At 36.8% G+C, this 25,534-nt stretch overlaps 1 protein-coding gene and 1 long non-coding RNA gene across 2 annotated transcripts in view; one reads left to right on the forward strand and one right to left on the reverse strand.

Annotated features, from left to right (window-relative positions):
- Window positions 1-25,534, forward strand: part of LOC311441088 — a 129,491-nt gene that overhangs the window by 51,336 nt on the left and 52,621 nt on the right. The gene's annotated exons all lie outside the window — the stretch shown is intronic.
- Window positions 4,465-12,782, reverse strand: TRIM42 (tripartite motif containing 42; the record flags this gene model as incomplete). Its single annotated transcript, XM_084530238.1, has 5 exons — window positions 4,465-4,551; window positions 6,811-7,038; window positions 7,743-8,566; window positions 9,847-10,550; window positions 12,430-12,782. 5 exons carry the CDS (start codon window positions 12,780-12,782, stop codon window positions 4,465-4,467), a joined length of 2,196 nt encoding a protein of 731 aa, XP_084386364.1.

The raw sequence follows: 25,534 nt of genomic DNA on the forward strand, positions 1-25,534 counted from the left end.
GTTACTATTGTGGAGAGGGAGGGAAAAAAAAAAAACACAACAGTGAACTCTATTAAAAAGATTGATGCATGGCTGGGAAAGCTCTTGACAATCACGATTTCTCTCGGAAGGGTTGTTTAACATAGGTATGGCAAAAGAAAAGCTGGGGAAGGATGCAAATTTTCTTATAAATTTTTGAAGTACTTTGTACCTAGGAAAATAATGAAATGATTGAAACAAATTCTATGCAGCAACAAAAACATCCATGTTTAAAAAGCTAGAATTCATTCTGGGAAGCAGAAGTAAAATATTTCCTAGGTTTTTCAGCTATAGGTAGTCTGTACCACCATGATAGGCTGCGTTTTCTGTGGCCTGAACATACCAGTAAATGTCCTTTGGAAGAAGTCCCTTCTCTCTTCCATAAGCTGAAATGTACTTTACTGGATGAGAAACTTTACTACCTGAGAAAGTATTCCTCTTAGTTGTTTATACCTTTCAGGTAGGCTGCTATATTCTTCCTTTGCTGCAATGTAGCTTGATATTGAATGCATTGTTCTCTTACATACATTAACATTCCTGATAATATTACTTCTGATTCTGTTTTCCTGTGGCAGGATCAAATACCCAAGACCTTACATTTATGGAGATCTCTCTCTGTCATGCATTTATTAACATCTACCCTGTCTTTTATTATACAAATATTATTTAGCTCTACCGATATTTTGGATTTTCCTTTGTCCAGATAATTTTAACTTCAGAAGTGGGTGACTAAAAGTTGTGCATTTGGGTTTATGAGATATAGAAAGGGCTTGGTTCAAACCATTCTGATTTTTTTTCATTTTTTTTTTCATTTTTTTTTCATCTTTGTTCCTTCTTCTAATTTCAATCGGCAGCCTCGTAACTTTCAGGATGCATTTCTCAGCAGCACTACATTACAGTTTTACAGTCCAAAACAGAATAATTGTAACAGGCTATTTTTACATTTGCTTATATTTTGTTATTCTGTTTTATTTGCTTAAAATTGTGCAACTTACAATAATACATGTAGTTGTGTATTTCAGAGTTTTATATCAGCTATGAAGTAACTTTTGTGTGTTGTAAAGAGATGCAATGTGAGTCTGCTTGCATTAGGAACAGTAACAATGTCAAGAAACATTGGGAATACTTCCAGTCAGAAGTGTCCGGTCAGCGTCTAGGCCTCCAAAGGCCTCTGGGACTTGCTGTGCAGCAGTCGTGTCTGACACTGAGACCAATGTTCTCCACAGTTCTGTGATCATCTTGGAATTATTCTTGAAGACACCACAGACCAAAACTCCTTTGAATTATATTGATGCTAATTACTTCCTGAGAGTTTATACTATACTGTGGATGGTAAAAGTTTGAAATACCTTGACTTACTTGTAGATGCCTCATATCTAGGGGCTTTGCTCTGCAGGGTGGGTTGTCTAGTTGGTTTGTGGCAACAAGGGCTAGACAGCTACTCCTCCAACATATCTCCTGTCTGCCAGCCTCTCTACCATCCAGGAAGACAGAGATGCCACTGGCTCAGTCTGTATTTTAGACTGAAATTGATCTTGATTTTGTCACTTAAAGCGAGTAGCCACCATCCCAGAATGTTTGCTTTCAAATTGTCATTTTTTTCTTCAGGCCTGCTGTTTGTTTTGGTAAATGTATGGTTTTAGAGGAGGTGATCTGACAGCCACCTTTGTTTTGTGATGTTTTTTTCAGCGGGGTTGCTTAGAGATATTCCAAGAGACAAATGGTGGAGAAATGAAATGATGGCTCATCTAATATTCAATTACATATATGTCTTTCATTTGTTCACCCTGGCAACCTGCCCAGCACAAATAGATGCTTATTGTTCCTTAAATAAATTACCCTGGTTCCAAACTGCTCTGCAGTTAGGTACTTAAAAGAGTTCTGGGTTTATTTGCTGGCACAGGCTGCTCTAAAGATACTCAGCCTTCTGTGTTTTGGCTTCTGTTACACTCATTACCTTGAAAAGTAATTATGCAAATATCACACAGCGTTAAGTTCAGGCAGGCTTTTATTTATTTATAAACACCTCAAAATTTCAATTTAAGGGCATGCAACTGAAAAATGTCTGCACAGGGTGAGAGATGGTGCTGCCTCCCCACCAATTGCTGCAATTCAGCAGCAAGCAGTAGATAAGCAATGCTGTCCCATTCTTTGCTTTGCCTGCTTATTGAAAGAAGAAGTGCAGTAAATTGGGCTGTAGACATCTAGTCATCATGGGATTTGGCTGTGCTTATAACAGGCAGGCACTGAACTGTACGTGAAGAACTTAATGCATTTTTTTTTTCTCATGAAAATAAAAAGGCAACCCTGGAGAAAAATGAGCTAAGATAGAGATGTCTGAAAGGTAACGTGTTTGAGAAGAAACAAAGGTTTCCAGCAGCCCCACAATAATTAATAAAAACCTTAAAGCTTGCAGGGTGGGACTGATTCTGATCTCTTGGTGATATTGATAAGATGTTGCCCTATACAAGTGATCAGAGTCGCTGTTTACTTGAAATGGGAATTGAAGTTTTGCTTAGATGTTGCAGAGAAATGTGTACTGCAAATTGCATCTCTTAAGAACTGCTGGGTACAGAAGGCTGCTGTTACCAATGGGTAGCCAATGTGTGCAAAGGGATTTTATACAGTTGATCCAAACTGCATTCTTATTCATCTACAGAGAAATGTACCAAGAGGAATGCCAGATGGGTGAGCTTCTGGGGATCTATAGACCATCAGTAAAAACTCACATGTCCTTGAAATAGGTGTAAAATCTCACTGTCTGGGGAAGAGTTCTAAAGAGCCATGAGTATTGAAGGAATAATTAGGTTTTACTATCAGGAGAGCTCAAATGTTTAGATTTCTGCAAAAATCAAGCAGAATTTTTTAGACTGTGAGTGCTATGCATGTATGAAGATAAGGCCTCTTTTAAAGTGTTCAGAATAAGCTTCTTAAAATCAGGTACTCCTATTATTGTTTGAAATATATTTGAAAACTATTTCATAATATGTTTGAAAATGCAGTCCTCTTTTACCTTCAATGGCTTTTGCCCTTATGTAGTGACTTCATCCAAAGAAAAGTATGCTGTCAAGGAAAGACTGCGCAGGGATCCTGGCAAGAACATGCGTGTCACTTGAAGCATCACTAACAGTTCAGTGGCTAGCACAAGACAGAGAACTAGGTGCTCTCAGAGTTCAGATTTTGGCTATGTAGCTGATGTTGTTCCTTTTTTGTTTAATCTCTTCCTTTAGCATGTTATCCATCTATAAAGTGGATAGACTGTTCCTACATTGCAGGAATTATGTGAAGCTGAAACAGAGCTTCAGAAATGAGAGGTGTCATAAAAAATATACATTAATAATAAATATACCTAAGTTTTCTTATTTGCCTTAAGGAAAGAACCAGAAAATTCTGGATAGTACCCATGACGTGTAATTTTCCATAAAGGGTTTCATTCCATGCTGAAGATAAGAAACAAACATGGATGCACAGCAAGGGCTTAAAAGAGCTAGTAATGGCCCTAATCCTATTTACTATCCCAAGTAAATGCCTTCCTTGAAGGGACTGGAAAGGTAGTTATAAATGTGCTTAAATACTTATGTGTATGTGTGTATAAAAGTATATATGGAGTGAAATGTGTGTAGATACACATACCTGGGTGGTATGGCTGAAGTTAAACGGACCATGGAAGATCATACCTGCACAAATTAGGACATTGAGTATTACTCTTGATCATCCGAACACAGGGATTTGCTGTGGATCCAGTAACTCCTGCTCAGTGGACTCCTGCTGTGACTTCTAATTTTACATGCAGTTACTTTAAATAAATTAATACTCTGTGTCTCACGCAGGGTAACCTTCACAGCAGTCAGGTAAACCTGGCTATCATTTAGTAAGTGCATAATGTTATAAAGTTCTGTCTGTCCTCATTTTTGTGTTTGTCCTGCCTGTTGCATGCTTCATTATATGCATGTATGCATATTCTACTTCAGCTGAGTAAGGCTGAGACCAAAAATGTGTACATACAGAGTAACTAGTTTTGCACTTTAAAAATATGCAAAACCCGATACAGGCTCCTGCAGCTCTCTGTTAACTGGTATTTGAGTGGTCTCAGAGGTAATAATGATTCTAATGTTACCTTACAATGCAAATATCTCATTTATTTCCTCTGAAGCTGTGAAAGTCCCCCAAGTAGACTAATGGGTTTTATACTATATTTTTATGCATGATATAGGTTTTTTCTTAGGCCTCGCTGCTACATCTGGAAAAAGAAAACATAATGAAAAGGCTGTATTTTATTTTTTTTTATTATTATTTGCCAGAAAGCAATAATAGTCTGAACAGTTCACTCTTAGATCTCTGGCTGCTGACTTGAGTGGGAAAGGGGGCATTACATAAGAAAGCATTCACATTTTCCAGTTCGACAACAATAGCAACAGAAAGAATCCTGCCTTCATTCGTTGTCTATCATTTCGGTGTATGCAGAGCACCCTGCATACTCTTCTGAATCCCCCATCTGTCTTGAATTATTCTGTGTTCATCTGAAGTGGTTATCTGCAAGTAAAATGCATTAAAGTACAGATTTTGTTATTTTGAGAATCAGATTTAATTAGTGTCTGTTTTCAAAAGAACTTGCCACTTACACATATATTTTCAAAGTGGCCAAGAGCCCATTTTATCTATGTTAAGCTTTGGAAAGTCTAAATACTTTTGGAGGAAAAATAGAAATTGAACTCTTCTAAAAATCTTATATCAAAAATGAGCAATTATCTAATGGCTTGCATTGTAACTAATACAAATACAGCAGTATGGTGATTAATACAAAATATTAGGTTTTGGCAAGCTTTTCATTTAGGGAAAGTGTTTCAGATATGACCGCAGGGTTTAGAAGCCCACATCCTATTGAAAGTAATTTTTTATTTGGCTTCCAAAGTGGTTTTGAAAAAGTCTCCTTCTAACAGTTTCATTGACAAGAATCTGATGAAGATTTTAAAATGCCTAAGTAACATCAATATTATCTCAGTTTATGTGGTTGACAGTCCCAAGAGACAAGTTAAGGAATGTGAATTCTATCAGCATTCATGTCAGGTTACGGGGCAGCTGCGGGCTTCTGCTGTCATTGAGAAGAAGGGGTGGGTACATAGAGGAGCTCTTCCAAGAGCAGCAATACTGGCAGCAGCAGAAGCATCAGTTGAAGAGTTCCAGCATTTACCCTTCATGATTTTCTAACTGCCTCCTTTGTGCTCTTAATTTCTTCTCCTGTGGCAAGAGCAGCCAAATTCTTCATCACTGAAACAACAAATTTTTGCCTACTCTGTTGAGACATCTCCAGGGAGCCATGGATTTCATCATTTGCTTTGTGGTGCAGATCTGCATGGTTTGCTAGGGCAGTTAATGCAGCAGTTCGGTTCACAAGTAAATCATCAGTTCCTGTCACTCATCTTCCCCAACCTTAACACATACTCAGAAATCAGAGAATCATAGAATATCCCAAGTTGGAAGGGACGCATAAGGATCATTGAGTCCTACTCCTGAAAAAAAAAAAATAATCCACTATATTGTTCATTCCCTTATCCAGGGAGGTATAGTGGAATTCCACTCATTGACTTCTAAACTAGGATCCAGTTGCCCAAATAATGAACATCTTTTGCCAGTTCAAGGGTGACCTGCCTTCCTAGCTGCTACCTCTGAAGTGCGTCTTCCAAGATGCATGCCATCTGTCAGCCGCATGCAGTTGTTATATACCTTTAGACACTTTCTGTGGCATTATGAGTTATGTTGAATCAACTGTATTGAACTTTTCTTAGGGAAAAGGGTTGTGTCTTATAAATTCATACAGGTATATATAGTGTTCTCAGTGTTTTGAGTATAGGAGTGAAGCAGTCCAGGAAGGTATTATTTATCATTAGAACTTGGCAAGTGAGTAGGATGTCTGAACACTATTTCGAAGTTGATATTTTATTCTCTAAATGTGACAAAGAACAAGAGGCCTAGAAGGTGCAATGCACTTGGTGCAATGAATATAAGGAAAAGTCTGTGAAACATGTTTGGAACCTAAGAATGGCACCTACCCTTCTCAGGAAATACATCTGCATTTTATGCGCTACCGCTTGGCAGTACACCCTTTTACTGAAAGTTTATCAAGGAAAAAGCATGAATTATGTATTTTTTTTCTGCAATCTATGAAAACACTAAAGATGACTGCATCAAGAGACTTGGGATGCCCAAAGGGTGTTAAATTTAGTTCATTAAATGTCTCAACTTTTGACACCTTTTTTGAAAACCTTCCTATTCCTTTTAACTTTTATCTTTTCAACACTTTTCTTCCTCTTCTAAAACCACAATAAAGGAGACTTATGGCCAATGGTGTCAAAGAATATTCTTAAATTTGTTTGCTTCCTCTCTCATTTAATTACTGCCTTTTTGTTCTAGCATGAAAGTTTTTGTGATCTGACTCTTCATATTCTTACTCTGTGTGTTCAGAGAGATTAGTACAAAGGCTGTTTCAGGCCTAAAGTAATATGAATATTACAGTGACTTGGCTGATATAATCTTAACATAGAATTCCTGCTAGAAAAAAAAAAAAAAAGAAAGAGAGAGAGAAACGTTCTACATAGGACAAGCAATTGCAAACTGAGGTAGAAAGAACATGTGGAAAAATCCAGTGTAACTTATTAGCAGCACTTACCTAAATAAGTGAATAGTAATCTTCTATTTAAGTAGTCTTCCTCATAAATAGATGGGGGAGAAGACAAGTACCAAGGCAAGAAAGTTAACACGACTCTCTAAAAATATGTGAAGAATATACAGTACCTTACAGATTTCACTCCATTCTCCTTCACCACTTTTATTGACAGCACGGACTTTAAAAAGGTATTCTGTATTTGGATCGAGATTACGTATCTCAAGGTTCTGCTGTTGTATTTTGCTTAGCTGTCCATCTAGTTGTGTCTGGACAATATTATCAGAACCAATGCCAACAACTTCATAAAACTCTACCTCAAAGAAATCTACATCTTCTATTGGACAAGTCCAGTAAATCTGTGAAGAGAAAAAAGAAATCTGTAGCGCACAATTATATACTCTCTATTTTTGCTCGTTTTCATTTTTACTTGTTTGGAAGGCTCCAGTTTGGCAAATTTTAATTTTTAAATGCCAAAAGAGCTGAAATACCAACCATATCATGAAATATATAAGAAAGATATGCAATTTAGAGTCTTGGAAAATGCTAAGCTTCTTGCCATGAATTTCAGAGTACTCTCTTTTAACATGCTAAGGGTAATGCAAGCTGATAACAGTCAGTGCTTTTCAACGTGCACTTTGGATCTTATGCAATTGGCATCCTATTCTTGTTAACATCTCTGAAATGTATAATGAGGAAAATTACACAGACATGATGTTGTCACATTGAAGACCAAGACTAGGATCAAATGATTTGATCTGATGTATAGATATTTAAATACAAACATAGTACACCTGTTTCCTTCTGCATTGGACCTTTCCATATAATATATTTCTGACATAAATAATAATATAACAAACTTACTGAATATGATAGGAAAGTGCGAATCAATTTATGCTTCAATTTATCTAAAAAGCAAGTTTGAAAAGCATTGCCTGCTACAGATAACGTATCTGAACTGATATTGTAGTCAGACTCCTTAGGTACGGACTCTGAATGAGTGTGAAAACATAATGGTAATAGTTAATCTTTTGCATATATTTAGAATTTGTTAGTGTCTTACTTTGGCAGACCTTGGGTAGACAACAGTTTGGTATATAACAACATGTCCTGGCACTGGGACTAATAATTTTTCTATAGGTTCTGGACTTGGAAGGTTAACAAACTGATATTTTCTTTCTTTTGTTGGAGTTTCACACGCTGCATCCCAAAATACACACATGTTATTACTCTGTGTAGAATGATGGGGAGGCATAGAGCTTGGTTGTCTTCCAGGAGTGTTCTTAATCATCGTGCCTGATTCAAACACAGAATTTAAAGATGTGCTTCGGAGCAATGTTGCTCGTTTGTCTTCGTGAGTGCTTGAAACATGCATTGGAAGCATTATTTCTGGGTTAAAAAGATAGGGATTCTTTTCTGCCTTACTGTCTGATCGGTTTATTTCACGAAGGGATGGGACAAGTCCCTGTAAAATGGCAAAAAGTTCATCAAAGTTGAGTTGAAGTTTTCTTAAAGGATCTTCCCTGAGAAGTGGACTAGGATGGAAAATGGAAAGAATTGCGTCTTCTATTTCTTTCACCAAGCAGTGTGCAGATTGTAGAAACACAATTTGACTTTCCTCTTTAAGAGCCTCTTCAGCATACTGAATAAGGCCATCCATATATGATAGCTGTTTGGATGTGTAGTTTACATATTCTGAAATTTCTTTCTGTTTTTTAAGTTCAATGTTCTCAAGCAACTCCATCATCTCTTTTTCTTGTTCATGAAGAACCATACGTAATTTTAAGAATCCATTTCTGATCTCCTTCCTTTTGGCATCCTTGTAGGTCTGGAAATTATTTTTTAACAGGATAACTTCCATTAGATTATTATCAACCCCTTGGCGTGCTGTAAAAAAACAACTCAGGTCAGTAGTTCCAACTTCATATTAAAACGTACAGGTTACTAGAGGCAGAATGATAGGTTGTAGTTTAAAAAATTTTCAGGTTTGGTAGAACATGTCACAAGTGAGAATTTTAATAGTTTGCTGTCATCTCTGTTGCTAGTGAGTCCTGAGGGAACTTGTTTGGGTTAAAATGTTCACATTTGAGTGTATAAAGTTAGGCAGCTCATTGCTACTTTATTATTATTCCCTCATTTATTCAAATTTATCTCCCCCCAAATGGAATTGATGATTTTACCTCATTACATGGGAGATCATGAAACTGGTAGCTCTATATTATTTTTGGAAATCTATTATGTCAGTATCAAGTTACAATAATGGTAGCAAATGCACCTGTATAGACCTGGTTATGACTGTGACTGACAGTACTTTTCTCTGATGGCCATTATGTGAAGGTGTCATTCATTCTTCTGTCACAAAAATTGAGAATTATGAAGGAACAGAATCAAAAATACCAGAGGCTGATAGTAAATTTTGTTAGAATGCAGTAACATTTTGAAATAATGTCACATTACAAAGTCCTGTGCAAATATTTTCTTTTATTTTCTCTGTTTTGAAATTGAGAATATCCCACTTCAAGCTGTTTCTCTCATTGCATGAGGTTTACTTCTACTTTTCTGAACATTATTTTCCATGCAATTTCATTTTGTCCCCAACATTTGTGATGTTATATGCAAAGATCAAAATAACTAAAAGAAAACCCTAAATTCCTAAAACCCCGGTCTCTGTTCAGCCACTTAGTTGCTACGGATGAAGTGTTAGATGAAAGTGACACTGCTGGGCTACCTGAGACAAATGTGGCCATCTTGCCTTTTAGTCTACGTAGACATAAGCATAAAACTGACTGAAGAGAGACAATTCATAATTTGTCTGCAGGGAAAGAAGTTCCTCTTCAAACATGTGAAACTCAGAACATTTAATATTTAAAAATAATTTGCAGATATGTTTGGTGTTTATTTTACTCTGGATCCTGCAGCATGGAATGGAGTTTCCCATAGTTAGATGCACATTTCTGCTCCTGTCTCACACAGATCCTTCATTCCCTAGTAGCTAAGAGTTTTCTCACAGTGCCACGCAATTACGGGCTTGTTCCTTTTGTGTTTCTGCAGTGGGAACACACCACCTTTCTGACTCTTGTGCTGTGTGGAGAATCAGTGGGGCTTATCAAGCATATGTGCAAGTTGCCTTCCTGAGGGGAAGTGTGAGAAGCAGCATGAATACAAACCTTGTTTAAATTTTACAATTGTGCTGGAGAGGGAAGTGGCCTCTTTTGAACATGCAGCTGCCAAGGGAATAGTCTCGTGATCGTTGTGCAGTGAGTTCTTGCAGAACCTGCAGATCAGTTTGTGGTCATCCAGACAGTATTCAGAGAGGTGTGAGTTGCAGTGTAGCAGGCAGGGCCACTGTTCATTATCTTGGTCTGCTTTGGTGAAGATGTGGTCTTGAGCACCATTCTCGCTATGGTATAAATGCAGACATTCATTGCACATGTTAATTCCGCATGTTTTACATCTTTTGGTTGCCATTCTTCTTCCCTCCCTGCAGATATCACAGTGGACTGGTCTTTCACTGTGGTCAAATCTCCACCTCAGAATGCCGTGTCTACGCATGTATTTCTTGGCTAGTTTTGCTCTGAGGTAATTCTTCCTCAGCTGAATTTTATTTGTGTAGGGGAGACAATGTGCTTTACTACATACTGGGCATACGATGATATAAAAGTTGTCTGTTGCTTCAGCTTTGGTCTTGCTTTTAGTTATGCACTTCTCACAAATGCAGTGGTTGCATGGCAGCATAAATGGCTGGAGAAACAACTGCTTGCACAGCGGACAGGCAAGCTGGTCACGGAAGGCATGGTTAGAGGCATTCCTTTCTGGTGTCTTGACAAATGCATTATTCCTAGTTCTGAATATTGACATGACATCTTTTGACCTAAATAAAATCAAAGAAAAAACAAAGCAACAAAAATATGACATCCGAATGTTAGGGTACCATCTAAGAAACAAAATGGTTAGCATAAGTAGTTCTGCTTTGCATGCCAACAGTCCTATTCTGACCAGATATTTTATTTAAACAATTGGGTAAACATTTAAGAATACATTTTCTTTTCATCTTCATAACTATTTCACTATATTTTGAATGCTGTCACCAACAATGGTGAAAAGCAGACATTTTAGTCACTGCAGGTCTGTCTAAATTTGAGTGGTGGACTATTTGTATATATATAGCTTTACTATAAACTGAAAAGTATTTTGTCTCCTTTTCTTGTCTGATTAATTTTAAAAATTAAAACAACAAATACGTAGAATGAAGAAAAAAATTTTCTGCAATTCATATGAAACCCTTTGTTTTGTTTCAGAGGGTGTTGGTTTCTTTTACAATGACTTTTGTAAGATTTTTAGAATGTTTTATTTTTAATGAAAACTGTAGACAATAAATGTCAAAATGTTTCAAATGGAATATTTCATCAAGAAAGTAGCACGAGTAAGCATTTTGCCACTTCTAAAATAATATTAAGGCCATTTCTGCTTAGCATAGCAACCCACATCTACATACGATCATCCTAATTTTCAGGCATTTAAAAATCACTCATTTATGACTTATTTTTGATTTTTAGAATGAATTAACATTTTTCTTAGTTTTAGTAGCAGCCTTATCATTGATTCTTTTATATTAATTGCCAAAACTTTCAGATGTGGATAATTTTATTTAAATGATTGTAATTATTTTAGAAACGGACCGATTTTTCAGGACATGCTAATCACTTTTCTCTTCAAATCTTGGTTGTCCTAACCTGCCTCTCAGCCTGTGGGCATTATTGTAAAAATACAGCATTACTTTTATGACGGCTTTACCATTTTCTAGATCTTTGGTGTGAGCTCCGTTATTTAGGATGGACCCCTGGTTCTAGGGCACTACGCTCTGGCTTTCTGCTGTGCCTCAGTGTAGCATATGTGTTGCTATTACTTTCCTTCTGACCTTTTCTTCCCAGGTGTTCAACCATGCTATCTGTTCTTCTTGGCACTCTAACAACAACAGGGAGAGGGAGAAAAAAAATGGTAGTAAACTAAAGAGAATAGAATTTCCTGTTGATATGAGGATTCCTTCTGATCTCTCTGAAGTTTACAGTTTACTTAGGTAGGAATGCACTGTGCATTTCCAGAGGTCATTTCTTCTCTGTCTTCTATTCCTCTAATCCAGTGTTCTTTTGCCAATTGTTCTCCCCCTTCCACCCCCCCCCCCCCCCGAATACCTTTTTTGTTGAGTGCTCTCTAGTTTAGCATTTCTGTATTTAATAATCAGTCCCTCCCTTCCAATTTTATCTTCTAATATTACTATGCTCTATTTCCATTCTGTGCAACATTTCTTGAACTTTTACAATTGTCTTTTTTGTGTGTGTGTGTGTCTTGCTTTGATTAGAACTGCTTCCTTTCATTGCCAGTTAACTGCACTTTTATTACTGTTTGTTTTAATCCATTTTTCCTGCATCCTTGTGTTGAAGCCCCATGCTGCAAATATATTCCCTTTTTCCTCCTTGTTTTAGGGTTCCCTGTATATCCTCCTCCTTGTCCCTACATAGATTTTCACTCTGTGGGAAGTATAGTGATGTTCTGGAGTAGTCTTTGCCCCAGTTAAAGGCAAGCATAACATTTCACTAATATCAAGATAAAACTACATTTTCTGATTGTAAGTAGAAAGATATTCTGTGTTTTTTTTGGAATTGCTCCAATGAACCAATGCGTCGTATGTTCCTAAATGGAAACTAGAAAAACAAAACCCCAGGAAATTAAGACCCCATGACTCCACTTACTGAGCAGTTGCTGATGATCTTGACTGTTCTTGACTGATGGGATTTCTGCAGCATTTGCTTGCATAGTACTGACATGCTGAATTCTCTCCACTGCAGCAGCAGCATTTGCAGTCTGGGTCATTTGAACAAGAGCAACAGCACCACCAGCAATTTGCATGCTCTGCAGATGAGCAGTGGCAGCACTGATAAGGTTTGTCTTCTTCATATGGACATGGGAAACAGGTGCAGTTCTGCTCACTGGTAAATAGGAAGCGCCAACATAAGCAGCATTCTTTCTTTCTGCTGTGGCAAGTCAGGTAAAAGCAATTTGAGAAGCATGGGCAAATTGAAAAGGAACATCCATTTTCATCCATCCCTTTATCAGACACCTGGAAAAAAATCCATTGACACTTTAAGCTTCTCTGCAAACTACAGCAATAGAGCTCCAAAAAGGCATGAGCTCTGACTGGTGGGTCAGGGTCTGTGCTGTGGCAATACACGTTGTTCTATACGGAAGCTGACATCACAGCAACATTCAAATAAGGGCACAGGCAGAATTCTATACACATGTACCTGATATGCCATATGTAGTTATCTAATAGTTTTTCTGAAATTTAGCAATTCAATTTGTGTTAATAGGTTAATATATAATTGGGGCTTACTAAGATGGTCCTGGCATAGTTTACTGTAACAGCTCCTTTAAGCCTTTTGCTCAAAGTCTGTTCTAAACGTTAATTAATTGAGAGCCCTACAGACCACAACGTCTGTGTCATTTTATGCAACCAACTGCATGATGAGCTGTAATGGGTTCTTTGAAATGGTTGAGTCTATTGTGTCAATCAAGTTTTCATTCAGAAGCTCTAGACCTGTGTGCTGAACACCTTTCCACAGTATAACTTGGACCTTTACTGGATGGTATTTATGCCACTTGTCTTTCTAGTTTAATCAACTGTAATGCTTTTTTATTGTGCATAGTTAATTTTGGGAGATCAAAAGACTTTCGCATCAATAAGTAGAATAAATGTTTATCTGCTTTTCTTTTGCAAAATGTTCATGATGGCCAGGTGTGCAGTAAGGAGAGAAAAAAGTATTAGGCCTGTGTACCATGTGCTAATACCTCGACAGACTTTTCATTTTTGACATAATGCAGAGGTTAAATAGCAACTTGTACACATTTTTAGCAACACATAACTTTTTCAAGGATTCTCTGAGTTGTGCTTTTCTATTGAGTACTTGGACTTAGTCTGGACTGCCCCATGTAATTCCCCTAAACAGTCTTTATTGCTCCAGTTTTTGCTTTACCGAAACTACTTGCATTGACAGCCTCATTCCTGTGCTGCTCTGAGTATAGGTGGCTCTCTTTAACTCCATGTGGACATGCAGCCAGTTCTAAGGGGGTCCCATTTCATGAATATGTTTATTCTCCTCTAACAGATATTGAAAGATCAAATCAGACTGGCAGCTAGAGAAACCAAATTAGATGCAGTAGCTGCAACCAGACTTCTAATAGCGTTTGCAGACATGTTTCTCCAAGCCCACGCCTATGTTGTGGTTTGATCTGATTGTCATTTTCATAATAGTTCTCATGATAACCAGTGTGTGATGTGTTTGACTTCATCAAAATAAGCCTGACCCTGAAAGCTTTGAGGATTTTTGGACATTTATGATGTGTGGCTATCACCCTAGGAGAAAAAAAAGGGACGCTCATTCTCCCAGCCTGATGTCCAGCTGAGCACTGTGTGTTAATATATAGATAGAAAGGTATCTAAATAAAAATGTGTTCATAAGTTGGCTATGATTAAAAGGAAAAACAACAACAGAATTCAATCTATCACACTGCTTAAGGGAAGAGGAAAAATGCAAGTGAGGCAGGTCAAGATAGGAAAAAACTCTATGGATTTAGGCACAGTGAACTAAAGGTGTCCTAAGCAGAACTTCCCCACAGATGGGGAAAGAGTGAAGTTTCTCCTTCACTCCTAAGAAACCATCTGACAAGGTTTACAATAAATGTAAAAGAAAAATAAAATAGGTGCTTTTTAAAGAACTTGTGAGGAGGAAAATAAATAAATAAAATAAAAATAATCAAAAAAAAAACAAAAAACAAAAAACAAAAAACCTCCTTGCAAGGAAAACTACAAGTGTAAACAATCTTTAAGTGAAATCTGATGACAGTGTTTGCTGCTTATATGCCTCTGTAGAGAAAATGGGGAATATGCATACCCACATGTACTGCAGAGGTGAAAAATCTTCTTGAGCAAATTTGCTTCCTCTGTGTCTGGTCTTGTACTTGAATGAGTGCTTTTTATCAAAACTGGAACTATTGCATCACCGACTGCTAACTTTCACTTCTACTTTCAAGTTTTCAATTGTTTACTTTTTATTTTTCTTGAGGTCTCCACACTTACAACATGTTTACCTCTTCTATGAGACTGCCAAAGAAATATTTGTGTCAGGATATGGGACTCATCTTTACCAGTTTTCTCATAAGTTGGACGGTTCAGGATGCATAAGCCCAATGAAAAGTACTTAACACTGGAAATCGTACTTTTTGTAGCCTAACAGACGGTTCCTTATGCTGTTTCTTCTTTCCCCAATTTAGTTTTTAGATATTTTTCTGGCATTGTGGAGATGCATAGGACTCCTTTATAAAGAGTCTTCTCCTATCTTACATAACAAGAGAGAATAAAGTTTTCTATTGTTAAAGGTTTTCATTCAATTATTTAAGAGAGAGTGAGAGAAAAAGAATTCTTCTGCCTAAATTCTTAGGTTTCTATACCAACTATTTAAATTATTTCTTCCCTAAAGGTTTTTTTATTATTGTATTACAGCGGGGGACCTACATACATCAGTGCTGTTGCTAAGTGAAAAGTGATACATCGTTTGCAGTCAGGCTTATGGTTTGAGGTAATTGTAAAGAAATTAACTGGAACTGCTGTCTCATTGTTGGCTGCAGAAAATCCCATGTAGTTAGTAGCTAGTGGGCTCCATCTCTGCCTCAATGCTTGATCCACAGATGATGCAGACCTTTCAGTTTTGTGGTTGCTGTTGATTCTTGATGATTTCACCTATAAATAGATCAAATGTATAAGATGATGTAAGTCATTCTATGCACTAACAGGGGTTCATATATTGAGATCTAAAAGCTGAACTTCTATCCCTTGGAAAATTACTTTGCTTGGAAGTAAACATCAATGAATTGAGCGTGTTTTCTGAAAGACATTTTACTAGTTTGCTTACATAAAAGTAGTGCTCTTTCTTAGAAGTAATGGAAGGAATCCACTTTTCTTTAAATTAATTTGTAAGAATTTGCCTAAAGGCCTACACAGTGAACTTCAGTCTATACTATATCCTCGAACTTGTAGCAGGCACTACTTGAGATAACATATAAGAGTCACTGAAATCATAGTTTGTTATTTTCTCCTCTCTTGTCTGTCTGAACAATTAAATTTTTAAAGTAGAAAAAAGAATTTGCCATTTTCTAAATAAATGAATGATCAGTAGCATAAAGTCTGGCTTAAACAGGAACCTGTTCTGGTGCAAAAGGAGGTATTTCTGGAACATCAGGTAAATCACAAACACTGCATTGAATGATAATCGTGCATAAAACAAATTTACATTTTTTTTTCCATTTGATTTATACATTGCAAAACCTCCTAGGACAGTTTTTCTGGACTGCCACCATATTCTCACTGAAATGGCAATGTTGATGGATATGGCTTCTTAGATGTGTTGACTCATTAAGATTACAACAATAGGAAGAACCTGGGTTTAATTTGATCTCAGTACCATCTACAATATTTTACTAGGAGTACAGTGACACTGAGATGGAACAACTGAGGAAAATGAATAACAGGAGACTAGTCTTCTGTAAAGCTTTGTGAGTACAAAGAACAGTGTATAGCTGAAGCATTTAAAGAAAAGGTACTGGAATAACAGCTGGATTATAAATGAAAAAATATGAAACAATGATCTATCCTCTTATGGTTAACTGCTCAGAAGTGCAAAATGAGCAATTGAAAACTACAGATCGATCCATCATTCCTTCTTCCTATATCTTCATATTCTACATAAATCCCATTAATTGGTAAGAAAAAATAACACAAAAACAAGCAAACAAACAAAAAAATCCACAACCCCACAGGTTTGGGACCAAGCTGAAACTGTCATGTGAGTTAAAGGGCTAAGTTGCATTCAGTGATATGTAGCACATATCCCAGTTCCTTTCCATGACCTCTAAACCCTTTCTTTTTAGCAGTGATGATCCTCCCTGTGTTTTCCACTTTTCTTTGTTCATCTGTCTTTTCTTGCAAACAATTGTAAATTATTGGTATACAATTCTTATAAAGAATGTGGCTGATGACAGGAATTCCAAAGGAGCAGAGGATGGAAGACAGTATACTTTTGTTGCTAATAAGGAAAAAAATGTCTCCATGTTCCCTGCTACTACTGAACCTGCAGCTTTGTTCTTACAGGAAAAGTAGATCTTGGCCAAACTTTTTCATGTTCACTGACTGATGTGAAAAAATCCATCAACCAGTAATAAATGAGTGGAGATTAAGCAGAAGAGGATAAATAGCATGAAGTTCCCATATGTTGTAGAGTTTTAAAGGGGGGGAGTGGGGGGGGGGGAGGGGGGAAGAAAAAAAAAAGAAGAAATTAAACTGACAAAAACAACAAAACTTTGGGTAAGATGTTCTGAGCTAAGGGGTTTCTCTGCATTCTAGATTTAGCAATGGTTTGTCACCAAATGAAAAAATACAGTGGTGTTTAGGATGAATATAATTTCTGAACAACAGAAACTTTACAGTTCTGACACAAGTGCAACGCTGAATAACATAGGCTAAAACTGTGGAGATAGCTGGGCAGCCACTAGTAAATTCTAGTGTATTTGTGTAGTGCGTGAAACATAAAACAGTCCTTGTGCTAGTGTATTTTCTTAGGCATTGAGAGTATCCATAGATTTAACTACAAATCTCTTACAACAATGTATGTATTATGCAGGGAAGGCAGAATGTTTTTTCTTTTTTTTTTTTTTTTTCCCCCTCGAAACTGTATAGAGATGTGCTGCTGATTTCTGTGGACTTACAATTTCTTACAATTTTGTATACCACTTCAGAAAGGTGAACATTTTAACACACTAACCTATGACAAGTCTGTGATAAAGCCTAACACTTGTTTTTCAGCTTTCTGTTAGACAAAAAAAAAAAAAAAAAAAAAAAAAATGGTAGTGAAATTAGGGGGGCAAGGTCACCAACTACTTGCAAAAAAAAAAAAAAAAAAAAAAAAAAAAAAAAAGCTAATATTTTATTAATTGAAAACAACAACAGAAAATCTTTTTCTAGATTCCCTAAAAAGAAGGTGCCCTTAGGCTATTGGTAAAGCAGCATTTAAAATAAGGATCTGACATCCCCAAGATGTGTTTCTTTCATTTGATCTCTCTTCAAGCTTTCAGACCAAGGAAGCAAAATGACTTTTTTGGGCCTGAAATATCTTTTTGAAAATGTATATTTCAGAATTAAGCAATATACATTAGTTCATAAAGAACTGTGATGTTTGTATTGATACAAATGTTTAATCTTACACTGGGTTTAGTATTTTATTGTTGACCCATTTTTGCAAATAATTTTTACACATTCCATTCATTAAAAGCATTTTGTCACCAGAATAGAAGATCAGGTGGGGGGGGGGAACTAAAGTTGAATCAAACCATATGGCTTCGTTTTATGTCACATGAGAATACTGGTATGCATAAGAGCTATGTGCCAGAAACACCAATGAATTGTGATTTGATGAAAGTGAATCCATTTGACAGTGGCTGATCTGCACAAAAAAGTTTTTATGAACTTGCTGTGATCAGCCCACAGCTTAGAAGAAAAATGTTATCTTTATAGGACCTTGTGTCTTAAAAGCTCGACAGGAACAACAAACCCATGCTATTTCACATACTGCTGTCAGACACCTTTAGGAGATTGAAGACTATGAAGGAAACAACTAGGGAGGAATGAAGCCTGATTTTCCTGAAGCCAATTTAGAAGCATCCCAAAGCCAAAATTAATATCAGGGAAGTGATTACCACTAATTATTACTGGATGTGGTTGCAGGAAGCAGGAAATTAACAGATGGTTTGTGTATTTGGAGGTGGTGGCTTTTATTTTGTTTTGCTCTGCAGTTAAAGCCCACTGTTGGGTTACTGGTCTTTCCATGAGCTTGCCTGGGATATTGATGAAAGGTGAATTCCCAGTTACTGTGATCACAGGTATTTCTAGGGCAAGGTTTGGCATAAGCTTTTCAATGAAATGTATTCCAACCCTCTGAGAAGAAAATTGCCATGTGCTTGTAACGAAGGAACTCCCTTGCCTGTGATGTTTGCTGGCTTGTCCAACAATGCCTGGGAGCTCACATTTGCACCTGCTGTAACAATTGGCATGTTGTGTAAATGTCTACCCAGGGTGACAGCCAATATGAAGAGTCAATATAACCTTTTGGTGGCTTAAGCCAGGACCAAGGACAGGGTGCACATTCTGCTCATTAGCTTTTAATGCCTCATTTATTTATTTACCTCCAGCCCCCTATTAGTGTGGTTAAACTGATGTACATCTGGCTGAAGGTGAGAAAGAATCTGCTTCATTTTCAGATTTAGTCTTTTATGTTCCACTTCTGACTGAAAAAGAAATTATTTGAGATACTGCACAGAGTATTAATTATTTAACTTTGGGAAAATCTTTTCCTCTGGCAACACCTGAAGATCAAAGAACATCCAAGGGTCAAATAAATCTTCAACAATATTTGTTCCAGTGTTTGAGGCTTAGATAAGTAAGATCTGTATAGGACCAACACCACCTGCCCCTCCCAAACCAGCTGTCAGTCTTAAGTGATGTGGCTGGGGTGAAGGAAAGGTAACAGTATTTTCCCTGTTTTGTAACAAAGTCAAATGAGACTTTGTACATAACTTGTACAAGGTTATGTAAGCAGTCTGCAGCAGATCCTGGAATTTAAACCACCTTTACTCAGTGTCAGCCTAAAACCATAAACATAAGCTCTGGAGACCTACTACAAACCACAGTGTTTTATCAAGCAGAAGAGTAGGTGGGAGATTTTTATTTTATTTTTTTTTATTTTTTAATTTCTTAATAACAGCTAAGGAGAAATAGTTGTCAGATCTTAGACGTTAACAGAAGACTTTGGCTTCCTTCTCTCACTTGATCAGTCTAGTACCTTAATGGGAATGGAAGAAACTGAAGCTATAACTATGAACAGTTTTTTCCCCAAACTTTTACAAGTGGAGGTCCAATATTTCTGCAAGTAAAGTCTTCTGTTTTCCTTTGTTTTTCTTTTTTTTTCTTTTTTTTCTTTCTTTTTTTTTTTTTTTTTTTTTTTGGTAGATGTAACTTTAAAATAACATTAGCTCATTTGTAAATATGCTATAGTAACATGTTGTTTTTTGTAATGTGTTGTTTTTTGAAATAGAGATGATATGAGCAATACTGGAACCATGTACTACTTAGATGTCTTCAACAACTGACATTTTCAAGGAACCTCATACCCAAGACTTCTTTTGCATTATGATGCCTTGATTTATTTTATTGTAAGGATTTTGCAAAGATTTACATATCAAGAATGAAAAGCCTCCTTCTCTCCCTCCTTCTTTCTTTTCATATGTGGCATATATAGATTAACAGGCTCTACAGTACTTGGGAAGGAAAAGCTTAGAAGATTTATTGTTTAGAATACAATTGGTAGGGAATATTTTATTGTGGTTCAAGTTCCAGTGAAAATCACGATAATGAAATAAATACTGCTTTTGTCTGGATCCTACACTTCCACATACAGTATTCTTACATGTACATGTTTGCTCATTTTGTAATTGTATAACCATGAATCGTTATGTTCAATGAATAAGTTTCAGGACCCTCCTGCTCTCTCAGCTTCTGTCTGCAGTTTTGTTTCCCTGTTCTTAATTCCTCTTCTCTGCTACAATACTTCCATTTAATACATTATGACAAATTCTGATATTACTTTATTCCAATTAAGAGCAAAAAGATTAACTTTCTTCTGAAGCCACCAGCTACTGCTTGTGTCAGACATCTTGGCACTTACATCCTACCATAGAGAGGGACTATCCTCTAAGGAAGTGCAAGTAACTGTGAGGCGTAAACCACTTTGTTTTGCAAATGTATCTGTTACACGTAATCATTTGTATAGCAAGAAAGTGTAGGGAGCCCAGACGTAGACTAGAATATTGTATGAACCTAGACTTAATTCAAAACTAAAAGTGAGTAAATGAAATTTGGATTGATTGTGAATTAACAAAAAAACAAAGTTCTGAAGATCTTGCCAGTGGAGAGGGTAGTAGTGGACTAGTGGTGGTAGTGTCGTATTTCATATTTGCTCGTGATGAAGCAGTGCAACCTTTTTCCATTCAGAAGTAATGCTAAGTTCAAAGACTTCAGTAATAGGTCATCTGACTGATAAATCCTTGCTGATGTAAAAAAAAAAAAAAAAAAAAAAAAAAAAAAAAAAAACAACAACAACAAATTCTGTCCCTAAAACACTATCTGCACACTTTTAATATTACAGTGCAAATAAGTGAGATTACAAGTCAAGTTTTCTTTGTTTTCAGTAATATTATGACTTTTTATTTATTTTTCTCAGCTTTATTTAGGAAGATGCTTAGAAAATTATGAAGCCTTTTTAGATCAGGAAACAAGCTTAAAAAGTCTCTTTATTTGTATCAAGGCTGGACCAATTTTGCCAGGTGTTTAAAAATGAGAAGACTGACTTTCTTTCCAAAGGATTTGTAATCTAAATATAACTGAATAAAATTAGTACAGGTGGTAGGCAGATACAGTAGGCCTAGAGAAAGCTATTTCTTTGCTTCAGCAATGAGGCAGTTTCATATTTCTGACAGCTTTGATTTCTTGCCCCCTGAATATGATATAAAGGGGTAGGTGACCTGCAGTGTGTTTCAGAACAGTTCATAAAATACAAGCACAGACCCAGCCTCCATTATATCTAGAGTGACATGGACTCTTCATCTTGACTGTGTTTAGATACTAAGTTGTCTGGGTAGACTGAAGCCTGTTCTAGTAACTTTAAGGGAAGGAAGGAGGCCTAAATAACTGCTCTGCTCTTACCGACACTGTTGGGTCTACTTTTTGACTACAGTATTTGCTTTATCACATACTTTAACTGGAAAGTTCCCACTTTATGAGCACGTTTTCTTCTAATGAATTTTTGTTTTGCATTTTATGTTAATATCCTTTTATTTTTATGAACATCAATAACTGTACACTGAACTTCTCATCTTGTCACAATATTTTAATTAGTTTTACTTCTAGGCTTGAACAGCTGTTACCCAGCCACCAGAGGGTAGAGCTGTCTGTTGCTAAACCAGATCACGTACCATCACTTCTCCTCATCCCTCTTTTATATTGTCTCAGATAGCGTCTAGTACTGAACAGTGAGCCTGGGCATCAGCATCTTACTGATTGCCATCTTGATGTTGCTCATTAAAGCAAATGAAGAATCTCTTTTTGTTTATAGGCGTCATTTTGAAACACCAGCTAACACACACCTCTTTCTAGGAGCAAAACTGATAATTTCCAAATTCACTCTTTTGTTATCCTTAATATCTTCTTAAAGACTAGACTGTGATTAGCAGTGAATACCCAATCTCTATATCCAGAATGAATGCTGGTCATCAAAGTAGTGCAAAATCGGAGTAATTCTGTTCAGAAATAGGAACCTGGCAATGAAATATCTGAAAAGACTGCAAGGAAGAAACTGTGTGAGCTTTCTACTATCTCATTCATCTGACTTGAAAGATCTGTAGGGAACCAGAATCAAAGAAACTGAAATACTGTATTGTGTGCCTTTTCATAACAACAATCAAGAGGGGAAGCTTGCAAATTACAGTTTATTTTTTATTTTTTAAGTGAAATACAGTTTTTAGCTTTAAAATTAGTTAATTGCGTGTGTATGCACACACATGCGTGCATATACGCATATCTGTATAGTGGAAATACATTTTTAATGGTCCACTTAGTTCCAAAAATGTTAGGGTACATTATGAGGGAAGAGAAAAAAAAAGAATCCATGAATAGAATATTTCAATATTCAGAGTTATTAGTGTGACAAACTTCCTAAATAACAGAAGTACAGAAGTCTTAGGAAGGCGTAACAGAACTTATAAAGCATTTGTGGAATTCAGTGGCAGTGAAAACTGTAACTGCTGATATTTCAGGCAGAAGCAATTGCAGTCTGTAAACATTGAAACATTGTTTTGTAAAAAAAAAAAAAAAAAAAAAAAAAAAAGGCATATATATCTATAAGAAAAGTGTAAGTCTTCATGTATACACTAGAAGATACAAAGCATTATTTTTATCTTACATACTATGCATACATATATATGTCGATGTAGGTAAGGTATAAAATAAAGAATGGTCTAAATCAGGTTCATTTTAAACTTAAAGTGTCAAATGTTCACATTGTCCTGTTCAGTTGTTCAAAAGTTTTCCTGGTACAAAAAAAGAAGTTTGCAGTACAAAAAAGACGGGGATCTCCTGGAAAGAGTCCAGCAGAAGGCCACAAAGATGATATGGACCCTGGAGCACCTTCCCTATGAGAAAAGGCTGAGAGACCTGGATCTGTTCAGCCTGGAGAAAAGAAGACTGAGAGGGGATCTTATCAATGTTTATAAATACCTGTGGTGTGGGAGACACAGGGATTTGACCAACCTCTTTTCAATGGTTTGTGGGGACAGGACAAGGGGTAATGGCCACAAATCAGAGCACAGGAAGTTCCACACCAAAACATGAAAGAACTTCTTCATGGTGAGGGTGACGGAGCACTGGGACAGGCTGCCCAGGGAGGTTTGGAGTCTCCTTCTCTGGAGATATTCAAGGCCCGTCTGGATGCCTACCTGGGCAACCTGCTCTAAGGAACCTGCTTTGGCAGGGGGGTGGACCCAATGATCTCTCACGGTCCCTTCCAACCCTACAATTTTGTGATTCTGTGAGTTGAGAAACAGTTTAGAAGAGCTTTTTCTGAGTAGTCAAACAATATTTGTTGATATGCATCATTAAGTGATTTTTCACTATAGTACTCTACACTATAGATTGTTCCTGAAAAATAGCCTCTCTCTTAATTCTATTTCTTACTCATTTTTTTTGGTAGAAAATGTGTATATCAGTGACAAAAGTCCTCTAAATCATTAAATTATTTCCTGCAAATCCATATATAACTTGCTCACTGTTGCACATGAACTTAGATACAACCATGAGTGACTACAATGGCTAATTGCTAATAACTTGGAAACAGCAACAGTCCTCCAGCCTGTTCCACGTGGAAATTATTAGTGCCTTGTGGAATCCTGTTCCACCCATGTAGAAAACATTTCAGGAGATGGTGTCAAGATTCAGATAACAGGTCCCTTTCCCAAGCTCAGGTGAGGATGGCTATGTACAGTTTGTCAGATTGCTGCTGCTGAATGTGTAATGCATTAAATGGCCTGACCCACACAACACTTGCTTTGAGTAAGCCAATACTGAGATAAGTGTAGAGGACTGAGTTTCTTGCAGAAGTCTGTTAGCCTGATAATTAAAGAAATATTCATACCCTTCAGGAGAACTCATAAGAAATAGGAAGAGGTGAAGGAGAAACAGTTTGGGTAATGTCAAAGATACCAGTATTTGAAACACAGTTCAGGAATTGGCAGATCATCGTCACCATCCTGAAACAGCTCCCTGACTTTTGTCTTAAGCCTTTTTTCTCTTCTATTGCTTCTCAGTTCATCTCATTTCCTTGCTGTGTAAGTTTGCAAGGCTTGTCATTTATTTTGTATTTTCACAATGCCTTATACCATAAAACCTTCACCATGGGTGGGATCACAGTGTACTTCTTTATTTTGTTTTGGCACACAGTAAATATGGCTTTTTTACTGAACAGTACCAGCATGCACCAGAGGAGTAGAAATACAGGGTTGCAAAAACATGCTGATTAAAAACAGTGGACTTTCTTTCCAAGTACTCTTTTTTCAGGCTTAACAAGAACATTCAAGTCCTTCTACCTCATTGAAAGGAATAGCACAGATTTGGACATAGAAGGTAAATGGCAAAAGTAGAACCAGGAGAAAGTAAAGGCAAATAGGTTACCTAGAGTTGTAGTACTTGGCCTGAGATACTTTGTGAAGACTGTGTGGACTGCATAGTTAAAGAAACAAAGTCCGCATGCTCATTTGAGGAAATAAACTGTTAGTTCCTATTTTCCCTATTCCTCTCTCTTCCTCTCTTCCTTTTTTTTTTTTTTTGTTTGTTTGTTTGTTTTTGTTTGTTTTTGTTTCTTCCTATAAAGAGTAGTAAGAACAATGTAGAAAAGTGGAAGTGCTTACTCTTCTAGAGACACATTACACAGCCTTTGGCTGCCTTCATTGTATTCTTACGTGCCTACTCCTTGCTTCTCTCAGCAGGAAATTCACTACAGCATTTGTACAACAGAGTAATGACACAAGTTTTTTGTTTCTTTGTTTTTCTTTCCTTACATTAGAACTAATAAATAATAGCTATTATTTTTAACAGTAAAAGGAATGAAAGAAGGTTGGTAACATCTTTCAATAGTCTGTAGTCTACATCTAGCTGCAACAAAGCCTTGAGGTGAAAACTAGGTTATTTGCTCCCTAATCCAAATGCTGTTTTATTTGGTTTAGAAAATATTCCTACTGTTTTGATTTGCCTTTGGTAGCTAATCTATCAGTGGGAGACATGCAGGCAGAAGAAAGGATAACATTGACCTAACCAGGGCGTATGCACAATGAAAAGAAAGCACAGAGGTCAGCTTGTGGTGACAGCAGGGGGAAATGATAGATCACACAGAGATGTGCCTTTTATTCTCTAAGAAAATTGTGTCCTTTTAGCTCTTGCCTTCTATTCCTAACCCTCTTGCCCTGTTCTGCTCCCTTGTGCTCCTACTTGTTTCTTACAGTGGCAGTGCAACAATATGGATTTTATTAACAGTAATGTTAATATTACCGGGTTCTACAGCTACAGAGTTGTGTGAACCGGAGGGCAAAATAGATCTGGTAATCTGTTTTCTTGCCTTGCAAGGTGAAGGGATACAAGATCTAAATGCA

The sequence above is a fragment of the Aythya ferina genome, assembly GCF_964211825.1.
Source record: "Aythya ferina genome assembly, chromosome: 9".
NCBI classification, from domain to species: domain Eukaryota; kingdom Metazoa; phylum Chordata; class Aves; order Anseriformes; family Anatidae; genus Aythya; species Aythya ferina.